General features: G+C 59.4%; 2 protein-coding genes across 3 annotated transcripts in view; one reads left to right on the top strand and one right to left on the bottom strand.

Annotated features, from left to right (window-relative positions):
* Positions 1-24113, bottom strand: part of SNED1 (sushi, nidogen and EGF like domains 1) — a 537305-nt gene that overhangs the window by 418665 nt on the left and 94527 nt on the right. The gene's annotated exons all lie outside the window — the stretch shown is intronic.
* Positions 1-24113, top strand: part of HDLBP (high density lipoprotein binding protein) — a 42814-nt gene that overhangs the window by 7738 nt on the left and 10963 nt on the right. The window contains exons 1-5 of one of the 2 annotated variants that reach the window (XM_056108392.1): positions 17959-17977; positions 19668-19731; positions 20017-20129; positions 20916-21073; positions 21928-22143. In XM_056108392.1, coding sequence (XP_055964367.1) covers positions 20054-20129; positions 20916-21073; positions 21928-22143 — 450 coding nt within the window. In that variant the 5' untranslated portion in view covers positions 17959-17977; positions 19668-19731; positions 20017-20053. Of the gene's footprint in view, positions 1-17958; positions 17978-19667; positions 19732-20016; positions 20130-20915; positions 21074-21927; positions 22144-24113 lie in introns of those variants that run through there. The other variant, XM_056108391.1, reaches the window with a different exon arrangement.

Genomic DNA, 24113 nt, shown 5'->3' with positions numbered 1-24113 from the left:
CCAGCCCAGGACAGAGCTGGACAGAGTGGCCCGGGAGAGCACCGAAGCGTCCTCGGGCACTGCCAGCCACAGTCCTGGAGGCCCCAGACACCACCAGCACGGCAAGGCGATCCCCAAACCACCTGCCCGGCAGCCTCCCCAGGCCTCCTGAGCACTGCTCAGGGGCACCCCCCCCCCCCCGGCCACATGCACTCACGTGCATGCGTGAGGCCCCATTCAGAGACCAGGCCCAGTGCAGCTGAGTCTGGCTTCCCGAGCGAGCGGTTTCTGCAGCGGTCTCAGCGCCTGTGCCCCCCCAGTGGCTGTGCACGCGCCGTCTGCAGCGGGTCCTTGGGCGCTGTCGCTGCTCTGCCTTGCCCTCCCTGTCAGCACTGACTCTCGACCTGACCTTCGGGGCTGTGGCCTTGGGGCCGCATATGGGGCGGAGTGGGACGGGGTCCTGTACGCTGCCCCCTGCCCGGCCCAGTGCCCCCCGTGCTCTCTCTGAAGGGGGCTTTCGCTTGAGCCAGGCACCTGGCGGGCGGGCATCTGCCGCAGAGGCACTGTGTCCTTTCAGGAGGGGGCCCTGTGACAGGACCTGGCGGCTGGAGTTCAGAGGAGGACAGCGGGTGGGTGGACGCCGTGAGCTCAGGCCGCGCCTCTCGCCCCTGGGCTGTGCTGGGGAGCCCAGTGACCTGCCCCCAGGGTGCCGCTGGGGGAAGCAGCCCTGTGGGTGCACGAGGGCCCTCCCCGCGTGCAGCTGCTCCTGCTCAGAGCCTGCTGGGAGGCCGGGCGCGGAGGAGAGCTCTCTGGAGAGCACCCAGCGCCTGCAGAGGTTGCCACAACAGAAGGGAGAATTTGGGGGGTGGCGAAGCAGGAGAGCAGGGCGGCAGACCCGCGGGGCCGGGGATGCAGGCAGGAGGGAGCAAGACAGTGGACGGACGCAGAGGTCATCGCTGAGGGTCAGAGGTCACCGTTGAGGGTCGTGCAGGTGAGTGGCTGGCTGAGAGGCGGGGCCGCCTCTCTCGGGGCTCCCCGGAAACGGGGTGAGTGAGTCCTGGTTCTCGGAGCTGAGCTTACGCTCTCGGACTTGTTCTCGTCTAGAATTTTTTCTTCTAACGTCAGGAGAGAAAGCTCAGGAAGGCGTTCCTACCCTTCCGAGGTTCTCTCTGTTACTTGGTATCGTCCCCTGACTTGGAAACGAAGACCCCTGAGACGCCCCGCGTGGTGCCGGGGGCTGCGGTTCCCGCTGTGGGCATTGAGGTGGACACTGCCCCTGCCCACGAGGCGGTCAGTTCAGCCTTCCTGAGGGGCTCCTGCAGCCTGTCTCTCCAGCCCACCTGACCTCACTCATTAAGAATGAGCTCCTGCGTCGACACCCAGCAGGCTTACTGAGTTACACTGAGTGGGTTTTTCCTAGAGGAGTTAGGGGGTTCTGCCGCGGCGTGTCGAGGATCCAGCGGAAGAAACTCCCCCCCCCTTTATTTATTTATTTATTTATTTATTTATTTATTGTGAGGCACCATGAGGTACAGTTGTAGACTTACACATTTTTGTGCTTGGGTTTCGATTATACAACGATCAAACACCCATCCCTCTACCAGTGCGCATTTCCCACCACCACGGATCCCAGCATCCCCTCCCCCCCAGCCCCCGTCCCACCCTGCCTCTGTGGCAGGGCATTTCCCTCTCTCTCCTTTTGAGTGCCATGGTCTGCAAAAGAGGCATTGAGTGGCAATCATGCTTGGTCGACAGTCTACCCTCAGCATGCTCTCCCATCGTGGGCGGATCCTCCCAACACCCTTTATTTGGTGTTCCCTTCTCTTTCTGAGCTCCCCCTTCCCCTAACATGTGTGGTTGTCCTCCGGGTCATTGAGTAAAATTCCTGGTACTAATCTCTGCCATACTTGGGTGTTAGTTTCCTGTTTTGTTACTTTATGTTCCCCAGATGAATGCAATCTTTCTATGTCTATCCCTTTCTTTCTGAGTCATTTCGCTTAACATGATACTTTCCATGTAGTACCACTTGTATGTGAACTTCATGACTTCATCTTTTTTAACAGCTACATAGTACTCCATTGTGTAAATGTGCCAGAGTTTCTTCAACCAGTCATCTGTTCTCGGGCACTCAGGTTTTTTCCAGATTCTGGCTATTGTAAAGAGTGCTGCAATAAACAGACAATTGCAGATGTCACTTCGGCTATACTTTTTTGCCTCTCTGGGGTATATTCCCAGGAGTGGTATTGCTGGGTCAAATGGGAGCTGAATTTCTAGTTTTTTGAGAATCATCCATACTGTTTTCCAGAAGGGCTGAACCAGTCGGCATTCCCACCAACAGTGAAGGAGTGTCCCTTTCTTACCACATCCGTGCCAGCACCGGGTGCTTCTGTTCTTGTGGATATGGGCCAGTCTCTGTGGTGTGAAGTGATATCTCATTGTGGTTTTGATCTGCATCTCCCTGATGATTAATGATGTGGTACATTTTCTCATGTGTCTTTTAGCCATTCGGATTTCTTCTTTGTCAAAGTTTCTATTCATTTCATCTCCCCATTTTTTGATGGGGTTGAATGTTTTCTTTTTGTGGAGTTGAACCAGTATTTTGTATATCCTTGAAATTAACCCCTTATCAGATGTGTAGTTGGCGAATATCCTTTCCCATTCAGTTGACTTTGTATTTTAGTCACTGTTTCTTTTGAGGTGCAGAAGCTTCTTAAAAACTTCCCCTTTTGGACCGAGGCTCCTGTTTGGATGCATCTGCTTGCCCTTCGAGCTGACTGCCTGGCCCCGGAGACCAAAGTTCTGTGTTGCCTTTGTCACCCGTGCAGTGAGCTCAGTGGCGGTGCCAGGCTCCCGGCCGGGCACAGCCGAGCCAGCTGCAGCCAGCCCCGGCCGCTCGGCACTGCGTGTCTGCCCGAAGCCCACAGAGGTGCGGGGCTCCTCTCTCCCGGGAGGTGCCTAGCGGGTCCCGGCAGAGTCGCTGCGCTCAACTGCGAAGGCCTCACAGGCCGCTCTCGGTTTCGGAGCCAGTGAGCTTGCCCACTGGTCGGAGCCGTGGGAAGTTCCCAGGTGGGAGCGTACATGCACGGCGCTGGGTGCGGGTCGCTGCAGGTGGACACGTGGTCCTCCTGGGGGCCACGTGTGGTTGAGCCGGTTTACGGCTTCCTGGTCTGCTCGCAGGCTGCTTGGTGTCTGTTCCCTTCTGCAGCGTTTTTCAGCCCGTCCTCCTCTCCCAGCGCAGTGCGGTGTAGGGTGGGTGTGGTCACTCCTAGACCAGCCCCTCGTTCCTGGCCATCTACTGACCAGCTGGGCCTGAAGCAGATCTCTAGTGCTACCACAGGCTTAAATCGAGGTTCAGGCGTGGTTCTGGGGGACCCGAGCTAGAGTGCAGCTGGTAAGGCACTTGCACGTGGCCAGCGTGAGCTTGGTCCCTGGCCCCACCCCACGGGGTCCCCACCCCCCTGAGCACCACCAGTGTGGCCCGAGACCGGAGTGTAAAAAGAGAGACTATTCCACTGCGTGAAGGGGAGTTGGAGCACTGATCCCCTAGACACTGCAATTGACCTGTAATCAAAGTCGGGTTTTAATTTTGAGCTCGAATTATCTGCTCATGTGCCACCCTGCTTCAATGTCGGTGTGTATGTTTCCAAGTTAAGAGAAGTGGTATTGAGGGGCCTTGGTGCTTTCGGTTTGGGGGCCACACCCAGTGCTGCTCAGGGCTTATTCCATGTGGGGCCTGGGGAACCGTGTGTGATCCCAGGCATCGGGCTCTTGGGGCTGCCTGCCCGGCCAGCTCTCCCTCCAGCCTGCTCAGGGGTGGGCATTCTCACCACCACAGGCACAGGAGAAGTCTCGGTCTGGCCCAGTATGCTTCCCCGCCAGCTAAGAAATAAGCTGAAACGTAACTGCTTGAATATTCTGAAGTGTTTCCCACAAGTGAGGTGCCGACCTGCTTGGCCAGAGTCCAGCTGCCGGTTCAGGGGACCGAGTGCTTTCTCTCCATGCCTTACCGGAGGCCCTGCTCAGAAGAGGGTCTCCTTCAGATTGGAACCTTTCCTCCCTCCAGCCTTTTCCTGATGCGGTGCCCGGGGGAGCTGGTGGGTGTCAGCTCTGTGGGCTGCACCTGTGTGTGGGCGCGCGCACACGGGTCTCTCTTTGGAGACTCTGGTTTTGTGTCTTTGGCTGGGAGGCGTTGTGGGGTGCTGCGCCCTTGCCTGAGTGCCTGGGTTGAGGTGGGGCCAGCCTTGGTCTCCCGCTGACTGCAGGAGAGTGTGTCCACTCTGCTGCTCTTCCGTGTCTGCCCAGGGGGCCCCTCCTGGCCCCTCCCGAGCCCTCCCGAGAGTGTCACGCAGCACTTCCTGCTCCTAGAGCAGCAAAATAGCGGGGTGCTTTTGCCCTGGACGTAGAACCAGGCTTCTGCTCAGAAGCAGGGTCTGCCGGCAGGACGCCTACGGGCCCCGCAGCGGACAGAACTGCCGGGCCGATTTGGGCTGTTGGTGACACTGCCCCGATTCACGCCGAACACTTCCAGGACAGTCTCGAACAGCAGCTTCCAGCCAGTCGCACCCTTTCCTGTTAGCCAGTGCCCACTGACCCGGCTGGCCCCTTGGCCATCTCCTGTCCTGCCCAGATGCGCGGCACCTCTTCCTCCTACGCCCCACCCCCGCCTGGCCTGGCCTGGCCTCCTCCTGGGAGGGCAGGGTGGTGAGTGGGGTGGTCTGGTTTGGGTCAACACCTGGCAGTGCTCGGGCTATTCCTGGGCCGCTGGGCTCCCCCATGCAAAGCATGTGCCCAGGGGTTAAGCTTGCTGCTGACCGTACACTTCCTCCAGGTCAGCACCTGTTCCCGGTCGTCACTTCTGTGCGTCTTTGTCAATCTCGTCAGGCAGAGGAGCCCAAACACAGGTGGCCTGCCACCCCCTCTCAGGAAGGAGAGCCCTGGAAGCCCCCCGCAGCTGCGCCCAGAGCGGCGCGCCTCTGCTCGCACTGCCGGAGCGAGGCTTGTGTGAGGAGGAGTGTCTGGTCGCCGGTCGTGTACAAATGCTGGTGCTAGCTGTCTGTGCGTCCGTGCCTATCGGAGTGTGTTTGGAATAACTCGATCTGTATCGGTCTGTGCTGGACGGAGTCTTAGCTCTTACGGGGTTAGAAAACTCCTTTCTTGATTTCTGCACTGGCATTTGGCACTTGCACCTGCAGATTTTCCTCTCCAATGTACTAGCTCATCATACGGTCTCTGGTTCAGCTGACGCCTATGGTGTGAGGTATAGGGATCGACTTTCCTGTACGTTCCGTTTACTGCTGTTTAATTCTTGTTGATTCAAAATAACTGGGCAGGTCTGGATAAGCTCGTGACCTGTCTTGTTCATCCTTTTCTCCTCTTCCTTTGCCACTGCCAAGAAGTGTCAGGCTGCTTTGTGGTGTGCTTGCGAATCTGAAGTAAATTCAAACTCACTCTTTGGGGTATGATTCTTTGAGCTAGTTTTGGGTGTGTTTGAAATTTTTCTTCAGTTACTACAGCTGTAGCTCTTCTTTATTTGGAGGGGGCAACACACCTGGTGATGCTTAGGGGGTGATGCTCAGGGGTTACTTGGGGATCTGTGCTTGGGGATTGAACCCTGGTGGCCCACGTGTCAGGTAAGTGCCCTGCCCACTGTACTGTCTCCTGCCCTACCTACAGCTGTGCTTTATTTATTTTTTTTTTTTGCGTCACACCCGGCGATGCACAGGGGTTACTTCTGGTTCATGCACTCAGAAATTACTCCTGGCGGTGCTCAGGGGACCATATGGGATGCTGGGAATCGAACCCGGGTCAGCTGTGTGCAAGGCACACGCCCTACCCACTCGCTGTGCTATCGCTCCAAGCCTCCGGTTGTGCTTTAGACAGTATTTTGTTCCTGTATTCTGGAGGCCAGAGGTTTGAGTTAGCCATCCTTCCTCTGGGGCTCCCAGAAGTTCTTCTTGGTGTGCGCGTGATTCCTGGCGGCTGGCCAGTCACTCCTGACCTCAGCCAACGGAGTTGTTCGTGGGGCCTGGGCCACCCTTGTGCCCACCTCAGACAGCCTCCACCTTCCGTTTCTCTGGCTTCCAGGGGAGCGTGTGGTGGCCGCGGAACTCCTGGAGCTCTCCCACGAGGCCCTCGGGGGAGACACGGTCCGCCTGCGGTGCCGCCTGCTCCAGCTGGCAGGGCCTGGGCAGCTCCGGGCCTGCCACAGCTTTCCTTGCAGGCGTGGGTGCAGCTGGGCGCTGTGTGTGCTGCAGAGCTGGGGTAACGGGGGCCGTGGCACAGCAGGCAGGGCACTGGCCGAGGCTGGACCCCGGCATCCCGTGTGGCCCCCGGAGCTCTGCCAGGAGTCAGGTAAGCCCCGAGCACCGGTGCGGGACCTGGTGCAGTGGAGGCACCTTGCTGGTGTGTCTGCCCGTTGCCGTGCCGTGTTGCACTTGCCAGTTCTCCTTCTCTGATGTCGTCAAGGCGTCATCTGCAGACGGGAGCTTTTCTCTGCCTCTTTGTGCTGCCTTGGGGCACTTGTGTGGCAGTTTGACAATAGTAGGCGTCTTCGCCACATTTTGCCGGTTACTGGGATGGCTGTCGTTCTCGCTGAAGATGCATGAAGATTCTGTGAGAGCCTCTGGGGCCGTCACAGTTAACATTGACTTTCCTTCTTCCGTTGGACCTGATGGGCGCTCCTGTTCCTCGCTCTTTGTCTTGGGGCTTTGTTCCACGGGCTCTGTGCTCGGGACCGGCGGCCCCCGGCAGTGTTTGGGGGAGCCTGTGTGACGCTGGGGGTGGGACCAGAGGGTGGCTCTGTGCTGTCTGTCATCCCGCTGGACTCGCCCCCTGTCGCATCTCGTGCTCTTCTGCTGTGCTCTCCAGCGGCTGGGAGTTCCACATGTCGGCCCTGAGAGCCGCTGGGCTTGTGTTGAACGCAGCAGCTACACTTGAGCATGTTTGTCACCCATCACTGTTTTTTTTTGTTGCCTGTTCTCTGGGGAGCCCCTTTCTCCCGTGGACGAGTTGGTGTTTGGTGGCAGGGCCCAGCTGCGCTGGCCAGCCCTGATTGGCTGCAGTCGGTCGCCGGCCTGGCTCCCAGCCCCTTGGTTGCAGCGGGTCCCTGATGCACACGGAACCCAATTAGTGTCAGCGAGGCACAGAAATGATCCGCGCGGCTCCCGTGGGACAGGGACTTCTTCCCTGGAGAACGTCATCACTGCTCTGCAGCGCTGCTTCACGGCAGGCAGCGATCGCCACCGTCGGGCTCGGCAGAGTTTGCTGCTCTCCCGCTGGGTTTTCCAAAAGACGGGATTTTTTTTTTTTCAGATTGATTAGCTCTACAGGTTTCTTTTTTCAGTTTCACACATTCTTTTTTTGGCTTTTTGGGTCACACCTGGCGATGCTCAGGGGGACCCCAGGGGATGCTGGGAATCGAACCCGGGTTGGCCGCGTGCGAGGCAAACGCCCTCCCCGCTGTGCTATTGCTCCAGCCCCAGCCTCACACGTTCTGAGGCTCACTTTGATTTTTGCCCCTTTTCCTCCTTCCATTTGACTTGATGGAAGCTCCTACTCTTGGCTCTTCCGGGCGCCCCAGAGCTGTTGAGGAGTCCTGCTCCTTCACCCTTTCTTTTGAAGTCTTTGTTAGGGAAACTTCCAGAGGTGCCCAGGACAGAAGAGAAACTCGCTCTGGCCCTGTCACCAGCTGTAAGTTCGTGGTTTTGCCCTTTTGGTTTTCTTTCCCTGTTCCCCGTGCGCCCCAGACCTGGAGGATTTTCAGAACTCTGCCCCTCCCCCTCCCGTCCTCATGAGGAGGGCTGTGGCCGGGACAGCACGTCCAGCTGCCTGCCTGCTAGCATGCGTCCTCCCGCCCACGGCTCACCTCCCTGCCACGGGGGCAGCTCTGCTGGCGACCGTGGGCGCTGCTGCCACCCCGCTGTCCCAGGAAGGCGCTGCTCAGACCCCGGGCTCTGGCTGCTGTGCAGGCCTGCGCCTGTGACGGTGACCCTCGGTTTCGTCACCGGCACAAGGGCAGTATCGGTGGCTGCTCACTTCCTGGCTTTACTCCGAACTGGGATCAGAGAGACTGGTGGCGAGGGCTGGGTGCTTGAGTGGTTTCAGGTTTGACTTTATTGTTGGTGGGCAGGGGCCGTGGGACGAGCCAACCAGCTGCGACCGGCGGCGTCAGATTGGGCTGCCCGACACCAGGGTGTGATGCCTTTCTTTGGTGATGAGACGGTGTGTCAGCGGACGGCATTCTCTGCCACCACTTAGTGACAGGGCTGGCAGTCGGTTTGCTGCTCCTGCTCTTCATGGGTGTATCAGCCTCCAGTCGCCGCTGTCATGGTGACTGGACTTGCCTGAGGTCTCCCAGTGCTGTCAGGGTGTCTGCAGGCCTCCGATGCCTCTTGCCTTTTCTAGTTTCCTCAAGTCTGTGTTTCTCTGGTCCCTATTTGAAACCCAGGATTTAAGGGTATTGGCGCAAAAATGAGGTCTCAGCTGTTGTTTTGGTGTTTCTTGGTCTGTCTGACGGTCACAGCCTCCAGGTGGGGTGAGGACCTAGATACCTCTGGCAGTTGCAAAGTGAAGATTTTGCTGGTTTTATGTGCACATTTATATGGTAGCATTTTCCGTAGAAGTCCTCCCTTACCAATTCTTTTTATCCCGAGAACTAAGTTCCTGCTGGAGAGAAAGTTCCTCCTGTTCCTTTCTCGGTGTGTGGGGTAGGGTGGGACTGGCAGCTTCAAAGTGACGCACTTCTGTGGGTTTTTCACTCGCTGGTAGGATAAAGAAAGGTGATGCATGAGCACGGAGGAGGTCTGGGCATGTCGAGTCACCAGCATGTCCAGCTGGAGTCCGAGGACCCAGTCCCCACCTCCCCAGCACACACACCATGTGTTGGCTGAGTCTGCTGATCTGTGGGGGGTGAAACTCGGGGAAGGACGAGTTTCTGTGTGGGTGGGTCAGACCTGTGGTGCCTGTGGTGTGGTGATCTGGGCTGCATTAAAGGTAGTTGCGGGGCTGGAGCAATAGCACAGGGGTAGGGCATTTGCCTTGCACGCGGCCAACCCAGGTTCGATTCCCAGCATCCCATATGGTCCCCTGAGCACCGCCAGGGGTAATTCCTGAGCGCAGAGCCAGGAGTAACCCCTGTGCATTGCCGGGTGTGACCCAAAAAAAGCAAAAATAAATAGAATAAAGGTAGTTTGTGATCGTGTTCCAAACCATTGGGGGGATTTTCTCTCTTGCTTGGGGCTGGGGGGACACAACTGGTGGTGCCAGTTGCTTGGGGGTCACTCCCAACAGTGCATGTGGACCGCATGGCTAGGGATGAGACACAGGCTTCCTACATGCAAAGCACACGCTCAGCCGTTTCCGCCGTCTGCCCCGGGCCCTGAGCTGCTTTTTTCCCCCTTTTCTTTTTGGGTCACACCCAGCAATGCTCAGGGGTTCCTCCTGGCTCTGCACTCAGGAGTTGCTCCTGGTGGTGCTTGGGGGACCATATGGGATGCCAGGGATCGAACCCAGGTTGACTGCGTGCAAGGCAAACGCCCACCCCGCTGGACTGTATCACTCTGGCCCCATGAGCTTCTTTTTGGATGCACGTGTTGCTCCCCTGACCTGACTTCAGCGTTCTTTGGGTTACACCATTAGTCCGTTTCCCTGCTTTCTGCCTCACTCAGATGTCCTGGCTTGTCTGAATTCTGCTCTGGGCCTGGGGTCATTTGACCCAAGGAGGTCAGATCCTAAGGGGAGAGGCGCTCCCGTCTCTGGCTGTGTTGCTTCTCAGCACTGGACAGGGACACAGTCAGGGCTCCGGACGCCTGTGTTCAAGTAAGAACCTGTCGCCTTCACTCACTTCCCGTCGAGGGGTGCTTGCAGGCTCCCCCGCCCCCTGCCCTGTCTTACGTGCCCTCGAGTCCCTCTGGGCCTTGCCTCTCTCCCACCTGGAGCACCTGGGTGTTACTGTCCTGGGTTCGGCTTTCTTGTTTATGCCACCACTGTGATACTATACTGTTAGATTCGTGGCTTCCTCTTTTCAGTAACTAGTAGGACAGGAGCAGACAGAACTGTGCAGTCCTGGAGCATGTGGCTTAGGGGATTCTCACCTGCCCAACCTACCCGTATAACAGCGTTAAGGAGGGGAGATCAGGATGTCGGCCTTGTTGTGAAAGCTCTTCAAATCTGCGTGGATCTCTGGCAAGGGGGTGGCTTCTGCTCTTGGTTTGGCTCTGCCCCGGCCCCTCCCCCCTCCGTGTGGTCGTGGTCCCCAGGGTTCCCGGCTCTCCTGCCAGCCCCCTGTGGCCATGCACCCTGCCATGGGCGTGCTGGGAGGGTGCTTTGGGGGTGCCCACAGCCAGTTCTTGGGGTGCCAGCGTGCTGTTCGGTGTTCCTGGGAGAGCAGAGGTGGGGCACCCGCGGGGCCAGGGATGAAGGGGTGTGGCCAAGCGGGTGGTGCACTCTGCACCCCTACATTCCCACCCACGTTCTCCACCCCGAGACCTGGTGTTTCCTGTTGGTAATGGTTTGGTTGGGGGGCATGCCTGGTGGTGCCAAGGGTCACTGCTGGCTCTTTGCTCAGGAATTACTCCTGGCGGGCTCGAGGGACCATAGGGGATGCCTGGGATCAAACCCCGGTCAGCCCTGTGCTGTGCTCTCGCCGTGACCCTGGGACCTTCGGAACCAATTCTGGTTCTGAGGCACGTCCAGCCCGGGTGGAGCCGGCTCTGTCCACTGCTGCTCGCTTCTGTGACTTGGAGAAGGGAGACCCTGAGGAGCGGTGTTGGGGTAGAGGGGGTGCAGGCGCACGGCCCAGCCCTGCCTGCTGTGGCCTCAGACAGAAGGAAGACGCGTACGGTCTCCTGGAGAGCACCGGGCTCTGCAGGGAGGAGACAAGTATCTTAGTGGCCAGAAACAGAGGGGCCGAGCGAGAGCACCGCGAGTTGGGCATCTGCCATGCATGTGACCAACCAGGCTTCGATCCCCGGCATCCCGTATGGTCCCCAAGCACTGCCAGGAGTGATTCCTGAGTGCAAAGCCATTGCCCGGTGTGACCCCCCCCCCCCAAAAAAAAAGGCTCTGAGCATGGTAAATGCTATTAGTCTCTACACTCGTGTTCTTGTTCTGTGTTGATTTCAGATGCTGTGGTGCAGGCGGTACAAGTCAGCCTCTGCCCTAACTGGTGGGAAGGCAGGTCTGAAGTTGAGCCTCTGTGATCAGATCCGGAAAGGTCACAGCACCTCTTCCACCTGCACCCCCTGCACCCACCCCCTCCCCCAACCAGGTCATCACACACATCAGCAAACCTGAGTTCTGCCCGGGGGCTGGGAAACGGGAACCTCGCCCCACTTGCACCTGCCTTTCTCTTGCGTAGCTGCAGCGAAGGCTTCCCACATCCCTGCTTGACTTTGCTCTCCGCAGCTTTTGTATCGGTGCCCCCTGCCCCGCCTCTCTCCCCTTCTTTCAGGGACTGGTAGAGCATTCCCGACCGAGGCTGTGGCTAGAGTTGCCCCTTTCAGGGAGATGCCGTTCCAAACTGAGCCTCATTTCCACCCTGCCCTGCCTTGTTACACATGAGAAGTGTGCAGGGACTGATGTGACTTTTTCCCGTGTGGCTGTTACTGTAGCACTGTCCTCCCTGTCGTTCCTCATTTGCTCCAGCGGGGCCCAGTGCCCAGTAATGTCTACGGGTAGCTTGCCAGGCTTTACCATGCAGGCAAAATACTCTCGGTAGCTTGCCCGGCTCTCCGAGAGGGGCGGAGGAATCGAACCCGGCTCAGCCAGCAGGCCGTGCACAGGCAAGGCAAACGCCCTACCGCTGTGCTGTCACTCCAGCCCGTGGCTATTGCTAAGGACTTCTTTCTGGTTTTTATTTCTGCCTTGCTTTAGAAAATCCAGTCTGTAGGACTCTGCTGTTTATGAGCAATGTGATCTATAGTGTCGGTCCAGGACAGGCCAGAGGAGGGGCTGGGCTGGCAGCACATGTGTGTGGGGGCCCGGCTCACTTGCCCGTCTGCGGGCTCCCAGCGGGGTCCCAGCGCTGCTTGTGAGTGTCAGGAATCACAGAAGGGCATTTTGCTTAGCCTGATCTGGAATCTCGTCCTCCGCATGTCTTAAGTATGAACCTAAATGCCGTTTTTGTTGTCCGTATTTTTTTAGGTTCGGTGACCACACCTGGTGGTGCTCAGGGCTTACTCCTGGCTCTGCTCGGAGATCCACATGTGGTGCTGGGAATCGAACCCAGGCTGGCTGCCTGCACCCTGCCGGCCCCAAAACAAATGCAGTGTTTTACATTGTGTTTTTGTACCAAGTCTTCAGAAGCGCAGTGATTTGTCGCGTGCATTAACTCAAACCAACTGAGTGTCCACTGTCAGCAGTGAGCTGTGTCCTGAAGCTCTGAAGTGTGAGTTCAGAGAGCGTGGACATGCAGACAGGAGCATTTGGTGACTGAGAACCGTTCCTCTGGCCGGCCACGGCGGCAGACAGATGAAGGGTGGGGGTGGGGACGAAGGAACCAGCCCCAGCCGAGTGGTCATCAGGGACCATTTATTTCTCTCTCTCCTCCTCCTCCCCCTTACGGCTTCGTTCTCCTGCTTCTCTTCCAGTGTGGCTATTTCTTCCCCAGCGTAGTGCGATCTCTTCACCTTTACATGTTACTCTCTTCCCTGTTTACAGCGTGTGTTACTTTCTTTTCCCTATTACAGCGTCATTATTTTCTTCCTCTTCCCTGGCGTAGAATCCATTTAAACAACCATAATAAATTTGCTTCTTACTAATATTTCTGGTCATTTTATATAAGCACAGTAAGAGATATGTTAAGCTTAAAGTTTGGCTCTTCCTGGGGACATCTCGCCATGTATCCCAGACCACAGTGCTCAGGCCAGGTCAGTCTTTCCTAACCCCAGCAGGGTCCTTATTCACTTACTTCTTTTTGGGTCATGGCACTGAGCTTGTCCCTTTCAGGTGTCAGGGTAGCTTACTGCTTGCCCTGGGTCCATCCTTGTCCTTCACAGGGATCCTCCTTTTGGGGGTGTTAGGAAGTTCCTGCATCTGTACAAAAAGGACATTGCTAAATAAATCATGCAAATGACATAAAGGAAAAGAGAAAAGCAATATAAGATCATTAGGGCTGGAGCGATAGCACAGCGGTAGGACGTTTGCCTTGCACACAGCCAGCCCGGCCGAGCCGGGTTCGATTCCTCCGCCCCTCTCGGAGAGCCCGGCAAGCTACCGAGAATATCTCACCCGCATGGCAAAGCCTGGCAAGCTCCCCGTGACGTGTTTGATATGCCAAACACAGTAACAAGTCTCACGACGGAGACGTTACTGGACCTACTCGAGCAAGTCGATGAACAGTGCTGCGGTGCCTGATGGAATTGGGTGTGCCTCAGGGACACTGTTGTGAGAGTAACTCAGTAAGCCTAAGCTCCCTGCAGGAGGAGCGAGGACAGCCCCGTGTTATGCTGGCCTTCATCTCTGAAGGCGCAGAACCTTCTCCACAGAGCAAAGTTTCAAGGTATATCTGACGTTCTTTATTGGGTGCTAAAGAGATGTTATCCTTGGGGCTGAGTGATCGTACTCTGGGCCAGGCACTTGACTTTGCACATGGCTGCCCCAAGTTCGATCCCATCTCATCCCCTGAGCACCCCTGAGAGTGATTCCCGAGGGCAGCGGGAAGTGACTGGCCCAAAAGCGAAAAAGAAAGACGGACTCTTCTGTTCTTGGTTGGAGCCATAGTGCCACAGGCGGGAACGCTGCCTTGCACCTGGCCGGCCCGTCAGTCCTCGGCACCTCGTGGGGTCCCCTGATTGCAGAGCCAGGAGTCAGCCCTGAGCCCTCTGGGTGTGGCCCCCACACAGAAAGTTGTTCTTAACTCACCTCTATCAGGATAAGCTGTTACACCCATAGTTCTGACATGCTTAATAGAATGTCTTAGAAAGTGAAAGGAAGTGCTAATGGGTCCAGGTAATGTCATATCTTATCGGTAGATCATGATCTCTGATTTTAACAATTCACAAAGGTACTGGGAAAGTCCGGCTTGGGGCTCACCTCATAGCCTCAGTGACCCGCTAGGGCAGTGTCCAGGCGAGTGTCTGGACCTGTGTCTCGTGGTCTTCTCAGAGCAGCTCTCGCCGTGGGTGCCAGAACACCTTAGCCAGAATTTGCATGATTTCAAAGCTCTGAGCCAAAAGCGCAGAATCTGGTCAGTTAAATGTCCGTGAAGAAACTTCAAAGTTACCTTACTGTCACTTCCTAGAACTGTGACCCTCATGCCTCAGGACTAAGCTCCGCCCCGGCCTAGGGCAGTGATGGGTTTGGCCTGAGGAACTGCCGTGGACTCAACAGTGGCAAGCGCAGGGAGCGTGCAGACTCGGCCACAGAAGGGAGCTGGCTCTGATCTGTGCAGTGCCTGAGTCGCTGTAAAGGTCCCCAACAGACCCTCCGGTGCCTGGCAGCCAAGCAGGAACCAACCCGGAACGGGAGTCACTCCTTAGGCGGGAAGGATGCTCCTTCCCTGCAGCGCCTGAGGGTGGGCTGGTGCTTGAACCAGTGGTCCCAGGACTCAGGGAGGGGGCAGAGGGCCCGGGTGGGACTGGGGATGGCCTCCCTGTCCTCCAGCCCCCCCACATGCCGAGCCAGCCACCACTCAGCACAGGACACAGTGCGGACACGTCATTCCCTCTTGCCGCCCTGCGCCCGGGGCGTGCGCAGTGGGCGTGCGGGTGTCTGGCTGCAGCGGTGAGACGCCTGACCCCACTTGGGCAGCCTCCCCAGGTGTTGCCAGTGGCGGCCGCTCCTAACAGTGCTGCGGGGTCGTTCCTACCCCGCGGGGTGCCCGCCTGGCTTCCAGGAGGAGGCAGTGGTGACCAGACCTGTCTCTGTACCGGGTCCTGTGTGAGTCCAGTGAGAGGCGTCCTGGCGGGGAGAGCGCACGGGGCCTGCCGTCCTGCCCAAGGCGTGGCGGCGTCTTCACTGTGGCCATTTCTCTGCAGTTGGTGTGTGCGTTTGTTTCATGTGACAGACATCAGGTGAAGAAGTAGTGCCAGCAGGAACCGTGCAAAGTCCGGTGTGACCTGCCTGTACGTGTGCTCCTTCGTTGGGATTTGATGTACATTGCGTTGAATTTTCTTTTAGTCCGAATTATGGGCGAATCGCAGTCTTCATGATTAACCTGTTTCAGTGAACATGGCGCTTTCCCATGTTTGTTTTTCTGTATTTTGATAGGATTTTATGATCACTGTGTCACTGTCATCCCGTTGGTCTTCGATTCACTCGAGCGGGCGCTAGTGACATCTCTGTTCCTCCCAGCTCTGAGATTTTAGCAGCCTCTTCTTACTTGTCTTTTCCCAACGATTGGAGGCTCTTTCAGGGTCATGGAAATAAAATCTATTGTCGTTACTGTATTTGGCATGTCAAATACGCCACAGGGAGCTTTCCAGGCGTATTTTATAGTATTTTTCCATAAATCTTGACTCCAGTGGGCTGACGTTTTGGCTTGGTTTTTGTTTAATGCTCAGTCTCTTCGGGATCCATTACTGGACTTTGTGACCTGCTGGCCTGTCTGGGGAGGGGGCAGTATTGGCCGGGTGTGATATCTCCAGGTCCTCCTGGCGGATGTGTTGGGCCGGTATGGTGTGGGTCCTCCTGGCTCCTGTGGGTGGCTGCTCACCCTTGTGTTGTTTCCAGTCCTCAGTGCCTTTCACTCTGAGACTCTGGGATGCTCCAGGACAGAGTGATGGCCTTGAGCAGTGCGGGGGCGGCCCAAGCACCACATCCCCAGTACAGTGCAGGTGTGGTCTCACGCCCCGTGGAGGCGCCTGAGGGCAAGGTCTGTACCACAGGCTCCATCCTGCCCTGAACACACCTTTCAGGTGCCACCATCTGGGTGAGAAAGGTCCTTATTCCAGATTTTTATCAGGAATGAGGAAGTTAGATCTAATTATTTGAGTATTTTAATAGGATAAATTATTTTTGCCCCGTTGCATTGGAATAAATCTGATCTTCTTGTTGCACATTATTTGGTTAAGACTCAGTTTGCCAGATTTTCTTTTTTGGGGGGGTCACACCCAGCGATGCACAGGGGTTACTCCTGGCTCTGCACTCAGGAATGACTCCTGGCAGTGCTCGGGGGACCAATCTGCCAGATTTTTTTAGACGTTTGCTTTTGAGAGCCTAAGTGAGCGCACACTTCCCTGGTCCTTGTCAGGGCCCACTAAAGCTCCCTGATGGCTTGGGTTGGTAAGTGCTTTCTCGGCGATTCCTTCCGGAGTCCCTGAATCCACCTTTGGTTTTGATTCTCGTATTTCTTCACCTTTGAAGAGCAGAGACAGACTTTCCATTTCTAACCATCTCCGTTTGGTTAACACATTGTTGTGAACTAAAATTAGTATCTAGCTTCCAGTGGTATGGCCCTACAGGGTCCAGCCAGCTCTTGCCTTCCTCCGGGTCAGCCTGGTTCTGATCGCCAGGCTCTAGGCAGGTCTCCGTCTTCACTCTCCTGAGCCGGTTTCTTGCCGGTTTGGGCTGCGCCAGCCTCTCCCCTCCTGCCTCCACCAGTGAGCTGGCCCCTTGGGCGGTGATGGCCAGGCTGCCCTGTGGCCCTCGGAGGGCACCTCTGCCCTTCTGAGAATTCACGCTAGTGTTCCGTGTTGGACTCAGGAGAAAACTGCTGAAAATTCTGCACGTGGGGAGAGGAGGAGATTGTTGGGTAGGGGGCTTCTGTTCTCTGTGTCTATATAGGCGCCTGTGGTACTTATTGCTGTATACATGCTTCTGCCTCTTTGGTTTCTTTGTATCTTACCTAGAAGCCCTATTCGACTAGGTTGGACTTCTCTGAGGCCCAACTTTGACTTTTTTAATGCCATCTTCTGTCTCTAGTTACTTTTTGTTTTGTTTTGAGGTTATACCAGATAGTCCTGACTTTGTGCTCAGGGACCACGCCTAGGAGAGCTCTGGGAGCCATTGGCCATGTCAGGGGTGGAACCAGGGTTGGTGCAAGCCCCTTACACCCCTGTACCAGCGCTCAGACCCGAGAGGATTTTCTTCTAAAAAGTCATCAGGTGGTACAGCCCTTAAGGCTCTTGCTTTGTACACAGCCAACCCGTCCAGTACTCAGCGTCCCACTTGGCTCCCTGCGCACTGCCAGGAGTGGCTCCGAGCGCAGAGCCAGGAGTATCCCCCAGAATATTGCCTGGTGTGGTCCGAAAACCAAAAAAGTCAAAAGAAGTTAGATTTCGAGCCGTTCCGGGATCTGGGCCGGCCTCCCTCACTGCACCCAACGTCAGCGCAGCTGCCCGGTGACTGTCCCGTCACGGTGCTCGGGGCTCCAGGTGGCTGCGCATCAGCCGTGTCCTGTGTTCTGCCCTGCGTGCCTGGTGAGCCACCTGGAGCGCCACGGAGCAAACCTCCACGGCCCAGAGCCTTCCACTCCCGTGGGGTCGGGCTCCTGATGAGGCAGGTCCCTCCTCACCCCGGGCCAAGCCCAGGCTTCTGGCATGTTCTGTGCATGCTGAGTGTGACTGGCGCCGGAAAGTGTCTGTCCGTGGCTACACTCACACTTTCTGTGCACGCCTGAGTGTGGCACCAGAACCTTAGTTGGTGCCCGCATCCCCTGCAACACACACAGGAACACACACAGGAACACACACACGAGTCTCCCTCCTGTAGGCGCCTGCCCTGGCAGAAGCCACTGTGTCGGCCCACGTTCCTCTTGGCTCCCCGGGGAAGGGCGGGCTGGGCCGGGGAGGGGCATGCAGCCTCTGGTCTCAGTGTGGCCCTGCTGGCCGGCGGCGGGCCGGGGCGGGACCCCTGGCCGGGCGGGCCAGGCACGGTGGCGCGGAGCGGGCGGGCCGGGCCTGACGTGTCTCTGCGGGATTGGAGCCGCCGCCCTGTAAAGCCGCGGGCCGGCCGCTGGCTCCAGGCCCCGGGCTCTACGGACAGACGGGAGGACAGAGGACAGAGGGACAGAGTCTGGGGCAGCCAGGAAGCCCCCGCGGGGTCGGCGGGGTGCGGGTCGGTGAGCGCAGCCCCCTCCCCCGCCGCCAACGCGTTCCTGCACTCAGCCGGGGCACCCGCGCCACAAACTTTGGGGTCCCGCCAGCAACGCGGAGGGGCGGGAGGGGAGGGGAGGGGAGAGGAGGGACACCCCCCCTGCACCCGCCGGCGCCCCCTGCCCTGTAGGAGTGGGCAAGAGCGGGCACGGAAAAGCGGGGCGGGCGGGAGGTGCGGCGCGGCTCGGCCCCTTTAAGCCTGTCCCCGCCCGCAGCCGCGTGGCCGGTGGGAGGGCCGGGCCGTGCTGAGGTGGCATCTGCGAAAGTTCCTGCTGCTGCGCCCTGCCTGCCGCCGGCCGGACTCTCCCTCCGAGTTTGGCTCTGCCGAGCCGCGCTCGCCGTCTGCAGGAGAGGGGCTTCCCGGGAGGGCCGCGCGGTGGGGTTGCGGGGCGGCCGAGCCCGCCGCCGGCGTCCTGGGTGACTTGTGCTCTGACTTCTGCGTAGGCAGTCGGCCTGGGCCGCGGCCGCGCACACTTCCTGGGGCAGCAGCCGGAGAGTAAGTCGGAGTTGCTGCCGGGGCTGCGCTGTCGTGGGGGACCGGCTGCCAGAGGCGCCCCCCACCAGCCGTGCCGGGCCCCCCGGGTGGGGCAGCCTGGGCCCGGGAGCACGGCCTCCCTGGCGGTCGATTGAGGCTGAAGTTCGGCAGGGAGTCCAGTCGGACCGGGCTGGGGTGTGAGCGTCCCCGCGAGGCAGACCTTGCCCCGGCGGCAGGGGGATCCTGCGGGCGTCCCTGAGAGCCGTAAGATCCTTAAAGCCGGCAGACGCGGGTTCTTGGACGCTGCTCCCGGCCAGTCAGGTGCCGGAGCCGGCGTCCTGCGTGTGGACGTGGTGCGTGCGAGTGTGGCACGCTGCCCTCGGGGCTGGCCTGCTGGGCACCGCGCCTGCCCTCCCACCAGGCGCCTCTGGCTCCAGCGGCCCTGGCCCTCGGGGTTCAGTGGGAGGCTTGGGGAGACTGGCTGGGCTGCTTCTGAAAGGTGAGCGCAGCCTGGGGGTGGGGTCAGTGCTGACCCGAGGGGGCGGGGGAGGGGCGGCCGGCCAGGCCAGGGCCAGTGCTGGGGAGCGCGGGGGCGGCGCTGCTCTGAGCCTTCGGGGTCAGAGTCTACTGCCGGCCACCGGGGAGAGGGTCCTGGCGCCCAGGCCCCGGCCGTGCGCCCCGCGTAAGCCTCCTTTCTGGGTGGGAGATGGTGCTTGCTCAGGGTGGCTGGGACGGCCTGGCCGCCACGCTGCCCTGCAGTCCCCCAGGCAGGGGCCCTCGCAGGCCCCTGGTCTTCCCTGCACTGCCCTGCCGGGGAGGCTCCTCCCAGCCCTGCGGTTTCATGGCCTGATTGCTAAATCCCGCTGGATTAGAGGCCAGGAAGGTGTCATGGGCTGACAGCAGCCGCGAGGGAACCGTGGGCACTCGGTGCTCCCCGCAGGACTCCGCTTCCCTAAAAGGCTTAGGAAGGCCCCTTGGCCCACATTCCCGCCTCTTTCCTGCCTCTGGAGCGGTGCTGGGAAGGGCGCTTCGCTCCTGGGGCCATCGCCTCCCCGCGGCCCCTGGAAGCCCCGTCCCTGGAGGGCTGCTGGGCTCGCCGGCCGCCTGCTCGTGCTCCCGCGCTCCTGGTGGCCTCCCTGCCCTCTTCTCATCGGCCCTCTCCCCCTCTCTCCCTCTCCCAGTAAAAGCTGGCGGCTGACAGAGGCGGCCTCAGGACGGACTTTCTGGCTACTGACCATTTTGCTGGTGAGTATCTGGCCCTCCGTGCAGTGGCCTCTGACCCCTCCCTCGCACGCACACACGCACCCACCGCCGTGGACCGGGCAGGGCTGCGTCTCCTTCCCTCCGCGCTCTCTGGAGCCGCACTCCTCGGCCGGGCGCCAGTCGGGCTTCGCACTCCACCTGCGGGGGGGGGCCCCGTCCCGAGACCCTGTCTGTGCAGGGGCAGAGGAGGAGAAGGGGCATTCCCGGGACAGGCGCGGAGGCCACGGCTGACCAGCCCTCTCTGTGCTCCCCTCCCTCCTCCCACAGTGGCTCACCCGGATTACGTGCAGGCTCAGGGTCAACCATGAGCTCCGTTGCAGTCCTGACGCAAGAGAGCTTTGCTGAACACCGAAGTGGGCTGGTTCCACAGCAGATCAGAGGTGACGCTTCCCCCTCCCTGGCCAGCCGTGGGGCTTCGGGAGGGCCAGTGCCCTGCCTCTGAGGGGCCACGAGCTACCGTATGTCAGCGGGGAGCTGCTTCCCTTGCTCACGGCAGACCTGGGCGCAGCCCCGTCAGGTCCCCCAGTCCCAGCCAAGAGGCATAACTGAGCACAGAGCCAGGAGGAAGCCCTGAGCACCACCTGGGGTGGCCCAGAAACAAGCTCTCGATCCCCGAGCCTACCTGGAGGGACTGACCAAGCCCCCCAGGCGGTCAGCAGAGCCCAGACAGAACTGTCCAGCCTCGGGTACAGTGGGAGCCTGCTGTCTGATGCCCCCACTCTGCCCAGAGCCTGTTAGGTGTGTCTGTACGTAGAAGTGGCTCTGAGCGTCTGTTTTCATCTGGAGCTCTTGGTCCGTGTCTAGCTTTCATGAATGCCCAAGAGTAGCTCGTGCTGCTTGCTGTAAGTTGGGCCAGGCTGACAGAGTCTTCCTGTGACTGAGCCCCAGTTCCCGAGTCTGGATCAGCACAAGGTCGGGGCCGGGCTGGCCCTGTCCCCTCTCCGGCTGCCCTGGCTCTGCTGACCGAGGTGCTGGGGGCCAAGTCCCGGGTTCCTCCGGCTCTGGTGTGGCAGTGGGGTGGGGTGCTGCTGCCCGTGGGCCTGCAGAGGCCATGGCAGCGCCCGGGGTCCAGGCCTGTGCCCACACAGCCTGCAGCAGGTCGCCCGGGCGCCCTGTGCTGTGCTGGGCCAGGCCCGGGCTCACTGCCTTCACCTTTGCCGCTGCAGTTGCCACTTTGAACGCAGAAGAGGAAAGCGACCCTCCCACCTACAAGGATGCCTTCCCTCCACTCCCGGAGAAAGCCGCCTGCCTGGAGAGCGCCCAGGAGCCGGCCGGCGCCTGGGGCAACAAGATCCGGCCCATCAAGGCTTCCGTCATCACCCAGGTGAGACCCCCCAGGGGACTTTGTCCTCCGCCCTGCCCTCCTCCCTCCCTGGACGCCCGTGCTCCACCACCAGCGCCAGGAGCAGGGCTGGCTCCGGCCCACAAGAACAGAGCGGAGCTTGCCTGCCTCTTCCCTTCCCCCGTCCCACCAGCTGGAGGCAGGCTTGCCTGCCTGCCGCACACTTGCTCGCTCGCTCACACCCGTGTACACTCGCACATGGACTCACACATAGGCGTATACTTGTGCGCTCACCTGCACACCTGCTCACGTACTCTCGCACATGCACACATACATAAACATACACTCACATGTGAACACGCACATGCACACATACATGTCCTCTAACATGCGCGTACACGTTCAGACACGCGTGTATATCACACCCCCGCCCACATACCTCACAGTTTCCCTCGCACACACCACGTGGGTCTGGGCGCTCGTGGCTCCTGGCCGTCGGGACCCTGCAGGCCCTCCCTGAGCCGGCTCCCACCAGCTGCTGCCTGGTCTGTCTGGTGGTTCTTCTGTTTCGCCCTCTGCTCAATTCCTCACTCCACCAGAGTGACCAGGGCTCTCAGCCTGTCCTTGGGCCTAAACCTTCCTGACCTTTCACTTTCCTGAAAATGGCCCGGTGGACTGCCCCTCCCCGTGCCGCCCTCCAACAACCCACCTCCCTGCTGGCCACAGGCCAGGCTCAGCACCCCTGGGCTTTCCTGGAGGGTCCCCTGGCTCCCCCGTCCGGTTACCTGGGCCCTCTGAGGCACATGATGTGTGACTGCAGCAGCCTTGCACCTCTGCTGTGCCCACAGGGGGCGGCGGTGCTCCCCGCATCACTCCCCCGGTCCTCACGCCGACAGGTGTTCCACGTGCCTCTGGAGGAGAGGAAGTACAAGGACATGAACCAGTTTGGAGAAGGGGAACAAGCCAAGATCTGCCTCGAGATCATGCAGAGGACGGGCGCTCACCTGGAGCTGTCTCTTGCCAAGGATCAGGGCCTCTCCATCATGGTCTCAGGGAAGCTGGACGCCGTCATGAAGGCCCGGAAGGACATCGTGGCTCGGCTGCAGACCCAGGTGGGTGTCCTGGGCCGGCCTCAGCCCCCCCGCTGGGGCAGCTGCACGGTTCAGGGATCGGATGGCTGCCTGCCTCCGAGCCGCTCGATCAAAGCGCAAGTGGGCGAGATGACTTCCGGGTCGGTCTTGCTCTGGGTGCCTCGGGCCTCGGTCAGCCCTGCCCGGGGGGAGTTCCGGGCGTGCTTCTGCCCTCACTGCACATCTCAGCCCCAGCGGTGTAGGGAAAGTTCAGGCAGTTCGCTTGCTTTATGGGTTTGGGGCGGGCACGCACAGGGGAGGCCCGGGGCCCGCGGCCAGGGCACTTTGTTCTGAGCCGGTTAGCTAGCTCCCTGATCCCAAGCACTTGAATACCGGGTCTGGAATTTACTTGGGGACCCTTAGAATAAGTAGGTGAACTTAAGTGATGCATTTTTGCCTAAGCGACAGCACTTAAAATAGGTTCCTGGGGGACTGGAGAGATCGTACCGTGGGTAGGGCACTTTCCTTGCGTGCAGCCAATCTGGGTTGCGATGCCTGACACTGTATGTGGTTCCCTAAGTGATGTTGGGTGTGGCCAAGAAACTAAAAGAAGAAACGGGCTGGAGTGGTAGCACAGTGTGTAGGGCGTTTGTCTCGCATGCGGCAGAGCTGGGTTTGATCCCCGGCATCCCATGTGGTCCCCCAAGCACCACCAGGAGTAATTCCTGAGTGCAGAGCCAGGAGTAACCCCTGTGCATCTCAGGGTGTGACCCAGAAAGCAAAAAAATAAAAGAAGACAAAAACCCTGAGCTTCGTGTTCACCTGGACTGAGCGTGATCCTGCACGAGGGAGCTCTGGTGAGGGGGGCCCATGGTGGGACTCGTGAGAGCAGCAGGAGCGTGCCCTGGGGCCTGGTGTCTGGCACTGTCTTGATGCCGGTGCCAGCGTGGCCGGGCGATGAATGGCACCTGCTGGCCCCACTGTGTCGTGGAGAGTCTGGTGGGTCCTCCTGGGGGCCCCGTGGGCGCCCTCCGAGCATCTGCCTGTCCCCGTGGGAGTCATTTGCCGGCATCATCTCTTCAGGCCGAGCGTGGGCTTCACCCTCGTTCTCTGATTGAAGAGCCCTGGACTGGGCACTGCTGTGGGCAGCACTGCCTTGCGAGGCGGCAGCAGGCCCAAGGATGACGTCCCTCTACGGACAGACCCCGGGAAGGAAGCAGCTGCGCGTATGCCCAGTTCCTCCGGGTGGCTGGCCCAACGGGGTTGGCGACATGCATCTGCACGCGGGGGTGTCTGTCCCTGCCCGGCAGGTCTCGCGCTCTCTAGGACCCCCTCGTCCACCATCTGTGTCACACGTGCATCCCCAGCTCGCTGCTGTGCCGGTTTGTCAGTCTCATTTGGACCTTCAGAGTCAGGAAGTCACTCGCTTGGGCTGAGAGAAGGCCTGTTCAGTGATGGCAGGGCCGTACCTGGCAGTGTCTAGGTCGTGTCTGGCCTGAGGCGCCCTGCAGGCCCAGCCTGCCCCTTCTCTCGCCGGGCGGCCACAGTGGGTGCTTATACCTCCGCTGGCTCCTGGCACCTTCTCCTGCCCGCCCGGCTTGCCAAAAGCACAACTTCAGGGCCGGCGAGGCTGTCGGGGGTCAGGCGCTTGGCTCGTGGCTGGCCGCGCAGGGGCTTGTGTCCAGCCACGTGGCTCTGTCCTTTCCTGCGACTCGTGTCGGCAGTGGGGGCTCTGTCGTCCGCCGCATAGCGGTTTGTTCTCTCCCTGCTGCTGCAGGTGCAGTCAGGGATCCTCGGGGGCTGGCCTGTGCCGGGCAGGAGTCTGCCCGCTCCCTGCGTCCTGCAGTCAGGGCGCTCCTGCCGCTGGTTTGGAGACAGGTGGGTCAGGCTTTGAAGAGGGTTTTTGGAGTCTTCTCCTTCGAGTTCGCATAGGACAAATGAAATGAGTGGGTTCCCTAATTTGTACCTTTTGTTTTGTTTTGGGGTCATACCCAGCAATGCTCAGAACGTGC

The sequence above is a fragment of the Sorex fumeus genome, unplaced genomic scaffold (assembly GCF_029834395.1).
Source record: "Sorex fumeus unplaced genomic scaffold, SorFum_2.1 ptg000207l, whole genome shotgun sequence".
Classification (NCBI taxonomy): Eukaryota; Metazoa; Chordata; class Mammalia; order Eulipotyphla; family Soricidae; genus Sorex; species Sorex fumeus.
This window is presented reverse-complemented; position numbering and strand designations above follow the sequence as displayed.